Source organism: Mustela lutreola, chromosome 6 (assembly GCF_030435805.1).
Source record: "Mustela lutreola isolate mMusLut2 chromosome 6, mMusLut2.pri, whole genome shotgun sequence".
NCBI classification, from domain to species: Eukaryota; Metazoa; Chordata; class Mammalia; order Carnivora; family Mustelidae; genus Mustela; species Mustela lutreola.
Window position 1 is genome coordinate 76,142,621 of NC_081295.1, and position 13,019 is coordinate 76,155,639.

Consider the following 13,019-nt stretch of genomic DNA (forward strand, 5'->3'; position numbering starts at 1 on the left):
TTTCCTCCTCTCTCTCTCTGCCTGCCTCTCTGCCTAATTGTGATCTCTGTCTATCAAACAAATAAATAAAATCTTTAAAAACAATTAAATCAAATCAAATCAAATCAATCAATCAGAAATTTATCTCAATGTTGTCACTGTTAAAAAAAGTTCTTCCTGCTTCTAGTAATAAGAGAAGCAGTGGCAACATTCTTCTCAAGATCAAAAGTTATCAAAAGTTGTGATGCATTTGCCCAGAGTGACTGACATCACATTTGTTTTATTGATTGAAAATACATTTTGATGACTTCATGATAAGTTGTAGAAAGCTGGGGGGAAGATTTTATGATCCAAGATGTCCCATTAATAATGTATATTCATTGTATTATTTGGTGATGACACCAAAGTATTTTTTATTATTTATAGTCTATATTGTTATTTAAATGTTATTATTTACCTTTATTATATTTTATAAGTACTAAAATACTTTTACAGGAAAAGTCTTTGGGATGCCTGGCTGGCTGGTTTAGTTAGTTGGCAGAGCATGTGACTCTTGGTCTTGGGGTTATGAGTTTGAGCCCTGTACTATGTGTAGAGATTACTTAAAAAAAATAAAATCTTTAAATAACTTACTAAATAACTAAATAAATAAACTCTTTGTTTTAGGGGGGCTTGAACTCACAACCCTGAGATCAAGACCTGAGCAGAGATCAAGAGTCAGTCACTTGGGCTGCCTGGGTAGCTCGATCCTTGGCTCAGGTCATAATCTCAGGGTCCTAGCATTGAGCCCCACACTGAGCTCTGCTTCTCCCTTTTCCTCCGTCCCTCCCCACCTCTCCTGCTCTCTCTCCCTGTCTCAAGTAAATAAATAAAATATTAAAAGAAAAAATAAAAAAGATTCAGACAACTTAACTGATTGAGCCACCCAGAGGCCCCAAGGCAAAATTATTATATTTCAGTATCTTTATTTATTTTTATTTTTATTTTTAAAATATTTTATTTATTTATTTGAGAGAGAGAGAAAAAGAGAGCACAAGGAGTAGGGAAGAGCACGAGGACATGGAAAAGCAGACTCCCAGTGGAGCCAAAGGCAGACGCTTAACCAACTGAGTTACCCAGGTGTCCCTCTTTTAGTGCTTTAGTGACACTTTTTTTCCTACTCTCTGAACAAGGGCCTCACATTTTCCTTTTTCACTGGGTCTCACAAACTGTGTAGCCACCCCTGATAGCAGCAAGATTTAGACAGATATCTGGCTCATTAGAAATGGCAATGTTTCATGTCTAGAAATATTTGCCTTTCAGCACTCAAAACAATACAAACCATGAATCCGGTGCATTTTCCTATGAATTAGCATAAGCCTCAGCCTCTCCACCCTCCAGCTCTGCCCTATTTATCTGCTTTTGCAGATGGGACGACTAGTGCCATGGGTGTGTCTGCAGCACTGAGTTGTTACATCATTGCCAACGGAGAAGTTCTCAGAGTCTTCACTGAATTTAATAGGTTCGTGTGACTTCTCATTTAGAGTTCAGGGTCCCTTTGCTTGACTTCATCTTGAGAGTCTTGGTCAGCCCGAGATAAAGACAGCAAGAGGCTCAGGTGCTCTGGTAGCCTCTAGTCTGAGGCTTGGAAGATTTATGTCTAGACAGCAGTGTGCAAAACCCCTCTGCATGCGGAGATCAACATATCCCCAAAGGATATAATGAGTAAAACTAGAAGAATAATGAAGAAAAATGACAGGCACAGGGGAGGGGAATAAACAGGGTATGCCTCTGGTAAATAACTCCCTGAAGGACTCTTAGAAAAGACTTACTGATTAATTGAATCAATCCATCATCCTTGGGGTGACAGCATCAATTTGCAATCTTTTTTGGGGAGTTGTTTTATTCCATTGCTGTTACAGCTTCAATTCATATGAGGGTAGAATGAGAGGTTAAAAAATATAACTGTTTTATTATTAAGGCACCGCAATTCTGTGCTCTCATTATGGAGAAGGCTTACATTAATTTTAATAAAGGTTTGGACTGTGTCAGAACATCAGCATGTGGCTCGTAAAAGGATTTTTTCATCTGGACTTGTCTTATAGAAAAAACTTCCAATCCCTATTAAAATTTCAGGCTCCTTTGCTTCTAAATCCGTGTTTGAGGATTTTTAAAAATAACCTTCATTATAATTCTAAACAATGTAAAAAGAGGTGCCTCTATTCCTTTTTCAGAGGAAGCCCCTTCATTTTCTTTGTTGTCAGCGGCAGGCATAACTCATGATACCTGTGCAGATTCCAGTGCCAAATGAGGCCCTTGAATGTACCTAGCTCAAGTTTTTGCTGAATTAAACGGCAGAGAGTACATGAATGTCTTAGAGATTTAGCTCTTACAGTTATCAGAAGTTATTGTTTCAAGATACTAGCATGTTTTAAATTGGACATAATATATCAATCACAGATTTTGTTCTCTCCTGTCTTGGGAGTGGGAGGAGGGAAGATGCAATAGAATGAAAAGAGGATTGACTATGCATCCTAAGCAAAGAGTCACACGTGATGAGGATAGCTGGGGCTTCATTTTTACAATGTAAGGATCTCGATATCAAAGCTTTCTGAGTACAAGCGTTTAGTGGTGAAATTTTACCGAAGACAGATAAAAAGTCTGAAGGAAGATTATCCTGACAATCACAGTAAGTATTTTCATGATGGAACAGTTGAAGTAATCTCAATCTCTCTAATATTAACTATTCATAAATGTATTATAAAAGAAATAACAGTTGGTTAAGCATCTGCCTTCGGCTCAGGTCATGATCCCAGGGTCCTGGGATGGAGCCCCACATCGGGCTCCCTGCTCAGCAGAGAGCCTGCTTTTCCCTCTCTCTCTGCTGCTCTCCCTGTTTGTGATCTCTCGCTCTCTCTCTGTCTGTCAAATGAATAAATAAAATCTTAGGAAAAAAAAGAAATAACAGAAAAAATTCTAACCCTGAAAACAAACATAATTGGTTGACTGTGCTTACATATGGGTATGAGTTATTGTTTTTTTAAAGAATTAGAAGATAATAAAACATATTTAAATATATTTCACATTGAGACTATATTGAACTTAATACACAATAATTCGGACACATTTCATAATTTTATACTGTCTTAGGGTCTTCCTTGTCATGGTTCATTCTGATTTAGCAGTCTAGCATCAGTTGACAGATCTCCATTGCCTGTGATTTTGTTTATTTTATTCTGACCAGAGTACACATTTCAAAATTTGGTGTAAAATGGTGAGTTATTTGCATTTTCAGGATAAATGGTAAACTAAAGTAATTTCTTACCTCTGTGGGCCTTAGTTTATTGTCTCTGTAATAAATAGGTTTGGATCTCAAAAAAGTTTGTTCTGCAGTGTGACCTACTTAAAATGAATTTGTATTTCTGAGTTTATGATCCACTTGTTATAATACAATGGAATTCTGGCTGTTCCTTCACTGTATTAGAGATGATGATTTTAACAGTTACCAAACAAAGATCTTGGCACCCTCAGCAAATAATAACATTTATTATTTACCACATGCACACCCTATTTGAGAACTCCAGACACTGGAATCTTCTTTAGGGTGCCTAGATAGAGTTGCTTTATTAACTTTTGTCTCTTTTTATGCAATGTAGATATTGTGTGCATTTGACCTCACAGTGTGAAGCATAGCCTGACAGTCATCCACAATGAACCACATCAACATCCCTTTCACACAGGGAACAAAAGTAAAAACAAGCTTGATCATTTACAAGACTCACCATGTGGCCAAGAAGTCAGATACTACAAGCTGATCTCCAGCTTCTTGGAATGCTGCCTCAAAGCCTTTTTTGTTTTCAATCAATTTCTGCATTTTGGCTTGAAGCGGGTGGGGTGCTGCTGTGTGTCTGTGCAGTGAGAAGAACCCCAACGGCAGCTCAAGCCTGAGATGGCCCAAGCCTGGAGCGGTCTAAGGCCCCAGGCTTCTATCCATACAGTGAAAATTATGGTGTGCAATCACAAATGGCAGGGGTTAATCTTCTCTACTTGCCTATCCCTCCCCAACACTGCCCACTGAGAGTATTGTCAAAGACTATGTCATCAAAGGAATCGTAAATAAATGCGTGTTAGATTATTTTAAAGAATTTGGCCTTTAAAAAAATGAAAAACCCTGCCTACGTTAAGCAAAAATTTTTAATATAGTGCCCGAACACCTCTATGAGCTATTAGCCCGATGCTCTAAAATGCAGATAGAAGCGGGGGGCGGGGTGGGGTAGTTCTCTCAATGACAGCAAGTCTATTCCAAGCAGTCTCTTAAAAGAACTCTTAGTGTTCGGAGATAATGAAAGTACGCACTACCTATGACTGAGCTAAAATGGTGCTGTGACCTGGCGATTTCTTTTTATTGCTGACGTGTCCATCCCTGCATAGCACGAACACCGCGTTGTCTACATGAAAATTTAATAGGGTTTCCTTGTCAATGACATAAGCAAATACGCTGGGTGAAGGAGAAGGGGTTTTTAGGGATGGCTCAGAAACTTAATTGTTTTTCCATTTATTTTTAAAATGCAAATTACACTAGTAAGTCAAAAAAATCACTCTGTTAAAAATACATTCAGAATTAACAAACGCAAAAAAAAAAAAAAAAGAAGAAGACACATCAGGATTGTAACTCTTGCCTTCTGAATATTAGGTTTATAACAAAAGCTCAGCCTAGAAAAATAGCATTCTTCACCGGATTTTGAGGAGGATTCAGCTGTACAACTTAGTTGTTTTTCCAGATATAATCACACTACTGTGCTCACTGCTCCCAAAAAAGGACCTGTCCACTGATTACTTTTTAGTAGTCAACAACTGTTTTTGAAAATTTTCGTGGCGATGATAGTAGTGATTAGGTGGTAGCTTGGCTGTAACTTAAAGCAGGAATATGAGGGCTTGTTGTCTGTGCACTTAAATCTCTATCCATATACATGTCCTAGAAGGTGGAACCCCATCACAGCACGAATGTACAGTGAAACCTCATTATAATAGTCACACTAAAATGTGACTATATGAAATGAGTAGTTTCTGGCATGTATAGTATTTATATTTTAAGAATCAGAGGACAACACATTGGTAAATATTTTTCTCATACATTAAACATGCATGTCACTATAAAATCATCATATGAGGTTTCACTGACATGTTTGCAATTATAGATTTTATACATTGTACGTATGGACAAACATATACAAGCCACTGAGAAAATTCAAGCACAAGTGCTGGAACCTTTTTGTTTGTTTGTTTATGTTCCAATATCACCTTTGTTCCTTTATCGTTTTCAAATGTGTATGTGTGTATTTCACAGACATCCATGCAAACACAGTAATGGGACTGGTTTATGTAGATCTGGATGGGCTAAGGTCCAAAGTAGGTTAACCCAGTAACTGAAACTACATAGAAACCAAGAGGAAACATTGCTCCATGCCAGTTAGTAACTTTTCAAGTCTCAATTTCACTGCATTTAAGGATGTTGTATTTGTTTAAAAAAATTGATTTTAGCATCTCAGGTGGATTTTCCCAAGAAAAAATATGAGTCTTCTGAGTTCCTGACAAGCCTGAGCTAATTATGTTTTCCACTAATGAAAACCAAATAATGCTTGAATATATAGAACAAAATTTCCTAGGAATTCAGAATATTCCATAAACACATTGACCTACTATTAAGTTTCCAAAGGCATCTTGTTGCCAACTACGTTAACAGCACAGTTTTTCTGCCACAATAATACAGGAGGATTAAAATACACTCTAACACACAACAGATCCCCCAAATACCACAAAGAGATCTCAAATATTTCACCAAGGTAACTATTGCTCCCCCCCACCCCACCCACCCGAAAAATAATCTCGTACGCTGAAGTTAGGAAAAAAAGTTCACCTACGTAGGGTCTTCAGTTTGAATTAGATATAAAAGAGTAAACATAGCTAATACATATTCAGTTGGCCTCTGTTGATAGAAATCCACAGCTGTTTCTGTGTTAGTAAAAGACATTTGTAGATACTTATAAAAGCACCTAGAGTGCGAGAAATAAAATCAATGAGTTAAGCCATTTCTGCTCTCTGCTTCCAGTAGATTAATGAGTTTAGTAGATTAGTAAGTTTTACTTCGTCCCACCCAACCCCTTCGAGAAGACCATATTTAAGCATTATAAAGATGACGATTTTTGTCGTTGTTGTTATTGTCACTTGTCTGTTTTGGCCACCGTGGAGGTTCAATGGTAAAGCACTTTGCTGACAGCGGGCAGCTTTTGTACACAGACACTGGAGCTGCTGGGCTATGCAGTCTTGTTTCTTGACATGAAACACACAGACTCGAACTCATTCGGAATTAATAGCAGTGTGTTAGCCTAAAGGAAGGGACTTGGGGAGGTCTGCACTGAGACTCGGGCGGGCGCACAACTTAGGTGGGTTAAGGCAAGTATGTACGGTAGAGCCTTTAGGGCAAACAACCTGCCATTTCGGACTTCGGTTACAAGGTCATCATGGCGTGTTTTGTTTGTTTTTGCAATTACATTGCCTACATAGCCGTGGTGCTATCAAAACGTATGGAGTGCAGAAGACAGGGCTCTCCAACTAAAGCGCCCCCCCAAGACTTGGCAGCTGGCAGAGGCCGACCGGTTGGGCTGCGGAGGAGTTAGTGACGGCCAGCAGAGGACGCCAAAACGTCTCCTTGAGAACTTTCCGAAGCCCTAGGAGAAAGAAGCCTGCTATCAGGAAATCCAAGATGGGCGTGTCCTGCATGTTTGTTTCGGTTAGAAAAAGGAGGCCAAGTGGAATTAGTATGGGCCTCTGTGTACGTGTGTGTGAGTGCACACACACGCGTGTGCGTGTGCATGTGTGTGTGTGTGTGTGGGTGTCCCGGTGTATGTGGAGGCTTTATGTTTGTTGTGTTAATATGTATATATATTTAGACTCAGTTGCTTCTTGCTCTTCATAAAATGCAGGAGGCCACTGTGAATCAAGTTCTTTGAAAGGTCCAGGAGCTGACATCCTGAAGCCATCTGTATTATTTCGACCTGGGAGAGAGAACGAGAGAGAGAGAAAAGATGTTTTCAATCCAGGGGAAGAACTCAGTGCCTTTTCTCGCCTCTCCAAGCACAAGAACAAACAAAAATTAAAAAAAAAAAAAAAAAAAAAAAAAAAAAAAAAAAAAAAAAGCCCAAGCCCCAATTTTGTTTTAAAAGAGACAATTTTCCTTTCCTTTTCTTTTTAGTCTGTAACCTCCTGGATAAAGAGGCCACTTATGATCATTTAAAGTCCATTTCTGGGGGCACATGAAATGAATATGTATTGCTGTACAATTAGCCTGCTAAAAAGAATGCAATATTTTCAGATGTTACCAGTGAGATACCAAGGGATATTCTCACAGTTCATATAGCAGGGTGCCCAGACAGAGCTCTATGCACAATGGCATGGAGGTCAGGGGTCGTCAAAGCACCTACTTTGTTAAACAATTAACCTGTGGACATGGGAATGTGTGGCGGCAGCAGCTTTAGAGCTATGATTTGTTTCAAAGAGGTGTGCCAAACCCTAAGAAATAAATTCATGAAAACCTTTTCTTTTAGGATGAGTGATAGATAATCAGAAGAATTACAGGCCAAGAACATTTGCCTAACTTAACTGAAAAAGAGAGGATGGTCTGTTCGGTGACGGTAGGTGGTGAAACATGGCCCTAAATGGCAGTCAGTCAGGGCAGCGTTTTCAAAGCTCTCAGCCATAGATTGACTGGGTATAATGGAAGCCCCACAGCTAAAACTGCACATTACTTTAAAGCATTTGCTTTCCTTGTAAGGAAGAGCTTTTATTTCCAGTTGCTATATAATATCGTTAAAGCGCTTGAACTGGCCCATGATGTTAAATTACTCTTACTTTATGAGACTTATTTATGGCAGGTTGACAGGAAAAGCTACACCCAAAGGACAAAGACACAGGAGATGTTCAGGTCCCTGCCTCTCAGCAGGGGATGAGGTCTGTGTGTGAGTCCTTTTGGCTTTTCACCGGATCTGAACAGGCAGTGGCTCTCAAGTGACTGATTTTGAGGGCTACCACATTGAAAAAGCCCTTCAATCCTCAGGGCATAATGTAAAATCAGAAGGGGATCGAGGGAGTGCAGAGAAAGGGAGGGAGGCAGGCCTGTTTGGAAGCACGGCAGCTAAGTTAGTGTGGAGAGGTAGAAATGAATAAACTGAAAATCAGGAAACACAGTGAATGCCCGAGCAAACTGGCAGGTCTGTCTGAGAATTTGGAGAGTGCAGAATTAAGGGGTCAGGAAAAGTGGCTGATACTGGGGGGTTGTACAACTACCAAGTCGTGGGACCTTTGTTTTCCTTTCTCTTCATCCAGTTTCCTCATCTGTAAAATAAAATCTTAGTGTTGTAGTACGTGAAGTCTCATAGGGGATGTTTTGTAGAAGGGACAGTATTGTATTTTGACTAACAATTTGTTATATGCAAGTATTTCCAACTTTCTAAATTTGAATTTCATTAAATATTTTACTTATTTCATGAGCAGTTTTGAGACTTGAAACTTCTTAGATACTTTTATCAGTTTCAGGCAGTAAGGAAGAAAATATTTTTATTACTTTCATTTGGCATTTAAAGTCTTATATTTCATAAAATCATGGGAAGTTTTGCTTAAGGAATTTAATGTTGGATATTAAACTTGCAGAGTCCCCTCTTTAAGGACAACATTAGAATTATAAATGCCTGAATTGAAACAATATACTTGATTGTGTATAATTAGCAATCTGTGTTATTATTGTAATTAATCCTACATATGTGGTTACATGTCATTTATTATAACTTGGTCACATTTATTGATCGTGCATATTGACCAGCACAGTGAAGTGCTACATGGTGAAGAAATGTATGCGATATTGTCAAAAGCAAACAACTGCAAGCTTTGTAGATGTTCTGGTCTACTCTTAAGTACAAACATACTGTTACATGTTACTTGGGTAGATATTCTATGTGATACATTGTTTATAGAGGAAATCCTTTGGGAATGAAATATAGTACATATTTATTTCTGACTTGATAAAGTCTTTTCATGAATAAAATTCATTAATATAGCATTGTTGCTGCTACTAATAAGTTAATGTTTATTAAGCATTTACTCTGTGGCATATTTTATGTCTTATGTGCCTCTAAATTCAGAATAATTATATAAAGCATGTAGGCTATATAATCTCTATTTTGCAGATAAGGAAACTTAGGTTTGATGAGAATAGTTACAGTTATTCAAATAAAATCGTATGTCCAAGATCATAAAGAATTTTATCTCTAGTACTCTGCTTTTTGTAGGTCATCTTAACCACTACTCCTTACTGTTTTGCCTTTATTTTTAATGGAATACTTTACATAAGGTTATGCTACAATATTGAGAAGAGTGGTAAAGAATTTAAAAGATTTATCATTTTACTTTTTGTGTAAGCTATCAAGTCTTCCAGGGAGCACAGAAGACACATAGTCTAAATAGAAAACAGCTGCAGTACTTAGAAAAAAAGAGAACTATCAGAGGAAAAGAGATTTAAAAATATTCCATAAAATATGTATTTAAGATACAATTTGAGGGATAGTGGGATTTCATTTTGGAAAAAAAAATATGTTTTGTGTTAAGAGAACAGCATAGATAATTGGAAAAATACACATCATGTTTTCAGAAAGCAAGAGTTCTAGTTTGGCAGGCAAAAAAAAAAAAAAATAAGGTGGATAAGGGGAGATATCAGACTGTTAATGTCTTCAGTAGTGTATAAGTTTCAGGAGGACAGAGCCAGTTCTTACTCATGATTACATTTTCCCAGTATCTCTGAGCATCTTCTGCATATGATTGGCAGTCAAGGGTTGTTAAGGGTTGAAGGGAAGAGATAATATTTCAGCAGAATATTGGGTCCAAATGAGAATCTACTTGCAGGTTATGGGGAGGAGAGTGGACTTTGCTGAGTAGGTGATAGGGATTCATTGATGGTTTGGGGGCAGGGGAGGGTGTAGTCAAAATGGTACTTTGACAAGATTAATTTGGCAGCCTCATGGAAGAAGGGATGGAGGTACTAAATTTAGAAGGCAATAGGTAATGGATGCCTGAATTAGGGCAGTGATTGCGGGGTACTAAAAAGAAAGTGTGTGATGTACTATTTGCAGAGGGGATGCTTTGAATGACACATCATACTGACTGAATTCTGAACTGAAAAAGTCTTTTTTATGGGTGGTGTTACCAAATACTTCCAAAGAAAAATGCAGGCGTGATGCATAGATCATTCCCCTTTTAAGGAGAAGCTTACAAGGAGGTGTATAAAAATTACTTTAATCTCTTGGAGGAGAAACACTCTAAAAATCCATGTATTATCCTACACATTAACAATCTTAAAAGGTAAAATGATTCAATGGTGGAGGACAACGACGACAAACACATATCTTCAAAGAGAGAAGCTCACATTTCAAAATGAATTGGAATCTTACTTTCTATTTTGATCTTCGCTTGCAATTCAGCATATCACTTGATGCTGATATATAGAATTTGTTATCAGTTGTTATCCAAGGGAATTTGCCTAAACACAGATATAAAAATCAGGCTCTGATTGTATGTCTACTCTCTTGAGTGCTAGAGCTAAGGGTCTGATAAATTTCAGTGTTACTCTTCTGGCTTAATTTTCACTTTTCACATCAGAAAAATGATACAGAGCATTATTGTTCAGTTTTTAAATTTTTTTAACACTATACATAACTAATGTTATACTATATATACTAGGGTTATACTATATATAACTGATCACCTATCTTTTATCGTCCAAATGAGAATACTTTTGAGAGGAAGAGGAGGTACTGGTGATAACTATGCCAGGACAACCATGTAAATTACCAAGACTCTCCTGGGAAAGCCAGAACACATAGTTTAAATATAGTCACAAGTAACTACCTCCCATGTTATATCATTCTCAAAACATGTAATTTGGGGTAATTCAAAGAAGTAGTATATTAATAAAGGTCTTTTAGCTCTGTAGTTGATACTTTTGATACTTATATATAAGACTAAAGGTAACTTTAGAGATGGCATTTTGGTAAGTTAAATTTAAAAAAGAATTATGAAGAAAATGTTATAGAATTATCCTAGCCAAGACAATATTAATAGAAGAGAAGTATGTAATTGGAGGAAAGCTCCTTGCCATCTATTTTGTGCCACAATATTGTTTACTTAATTATCTTTTAGGATCACAGAAGATTATCTCCAAAGCACAGTACTTACATGTACATAGGCTGTAGTTGTAAATGAGATGTCTTCTGAGGCCCTTGATAGCCATAAGAATCAAAGCCACCTATGAAATCAACTGAAAAGGGACAAGTGCTTTCATTAGTTCACTTTTCAAAAGAGGTCCACAGTCATGATCAAGATCTTACACAGATTAGTCATCTAGACCGTGTAATAACCTATTGAAACCAAAGTGATTAATTGTGGAGGAAACCAGATAGTTCCTTCAGGGTAGCGATCCCCCCCTCCCCCACAACTGTGAGATTCAATTATTGCTTCACAAGAATCTATTCACTTGGGAGAAGAAATTATGTACTCCTCTCAAGCAACTAAGACCTAATTGGAGTAATAAAATTTACTTGCACAGTAAAGATGCTATATGTCTTTTTGGTTAGTGTGGAGATTTTCTGCAACACATTACAAATATAAAAAATAGTGATTGCTTAAGTGCATGTATCTATCAGCAATTGCAGCACTAGCAATAATATCATATACTATGATTGTCAAGTACAAGTTGCTATGGGGGAACTTGTGTAAATTAACTCAACATGGCAGTCATTGTCATTTTGTGGTTCATAATCTGAAATAGGCAATCAGAAATAAAGTCTAACTGAACACTCAAATGCAATACATATTTAGTATTTGAGGTACAACAAGATATAACAAAAGTTTCTGTGATAGAGTCTATCACAAACAGCTCCAACAATATCTCCTATCCCGTATCTGCCTACAGTATGATCTTGACACTCCTCCCACCTGGCGGTTTTGGTCTGTGTCCCTTCCTCTTGGACCTGGGTACAACTTAGTGATCACTTTGACCAACAGAGTATGGTAGAAGTGATCCTATATGACTTCCAAGGCTAGATCATAGAGGTGTAATGCACTTCCCCTTGCTCTTTTGAGATGCTCTCCAGGCACACAGCCATCATGCCCAAACTAGCCCACATGGAGAGATTAATGGAGACCCCCACGGGCAAGTACTTTGACCAACTGGCTAGTTGAGTTCCCACGGATAGCTAACCTCACCACCCAGAAACATGAAAAAAAGGCATCCAAGTGATTCCAGCCCCAACCGGCTCAGTCAGCCCAGTTGTGGAGTCTGCCCATCTGAGGGCCATGATATCGGGGATCAGATGAAAGCCATCCTCACGGTGCCCTGTCTGAAATTTTACTCACAGACCCATGAGCATAATAAATGGTTGCTTTACACCACTAGGTTTTGGAAGCAGTAGTTGGGGAAACCATAAATACTTAGAGCACTATTAAAAGATTTTGTTTTTATTTTTTCTTTTCCACTCCTGCATATGAAGGTTGTGTGGTAGGGATAAAAGAGGTAAAACAATGAAAGGCAGGCAATGTAGATGACAGGAAGGAGAGAGAAAGGGCAATTGAGACTGAATTAGGATGCCTGTGGATAGCTTCACTTCTAGAGTCACATTCTATACTAGCTTAGCTCCGACTAGTTTTTATTTTCTTTTTAGTATCTTAAGTGCCATAGGTAGAAAATCAAGCAAGGTGTGAAGTAACATCAAGTCTATGATGTCTGTTTAGTGGGGGAGATCTTTATTTAATAGATTTTTATTTTTTAGGGCAGTTTTAAGTTTATGGCAAAATTGAGCGGAAAGTACAGAGAGTTCGTATATAGCTTCTCTCTCCACACATGCACAACCTCTCATACTGTCAACAGCTTACACCAGAATGGGAAATTTGTTGCAACTGGTGAATCTACACTGATTCATCCTTACCACCCAGAGTCCAGAGTTCACATCTGAGTTTGG

At 37.9% G+C, this 13,019-nt stretch overlaps 1 protein-coding gene across 4 annotated transcripts in view; it reads right to left on the bottom strand.

The window, feature by feature from the left end:
- Positions 1-4,497: 4,497 nt before the first annotated feature.
- Positions 4,498-13,019, bottom strand: part of NKAIN2 (sodium/potassium transporting ATPase interacting 2) — a 1,017,271-nt gene continuing 1,008,749 nt past the window's right edge. For 3 of the 4 annotated variants that reach the window (XM_059177666.1, XM_059177668.1, XM_059177669.1), the window contains 3 exons: positions 11,239-11,320; positions 10,455-10,543; positions 4,498-7,013 (listed from right to left, as the gene is read on the bottom strand). In XM_059177666.1, coding sequence (XP_059033649.1) covers positions 10,519-10,543; positions 11,239-11,320 — 107 coding nt within the window. In that variant the 3' untranslated portion in view covers positions 4,498-7,013; positions 10,455-10,518. The remainder of the gene's footprint in view (positions 7,014-10,454; positions 10,544-11,238; positions 11,321-13,019) is intronic. The other variant, XM_059177667.1, reaches the window with a different exon arrangement.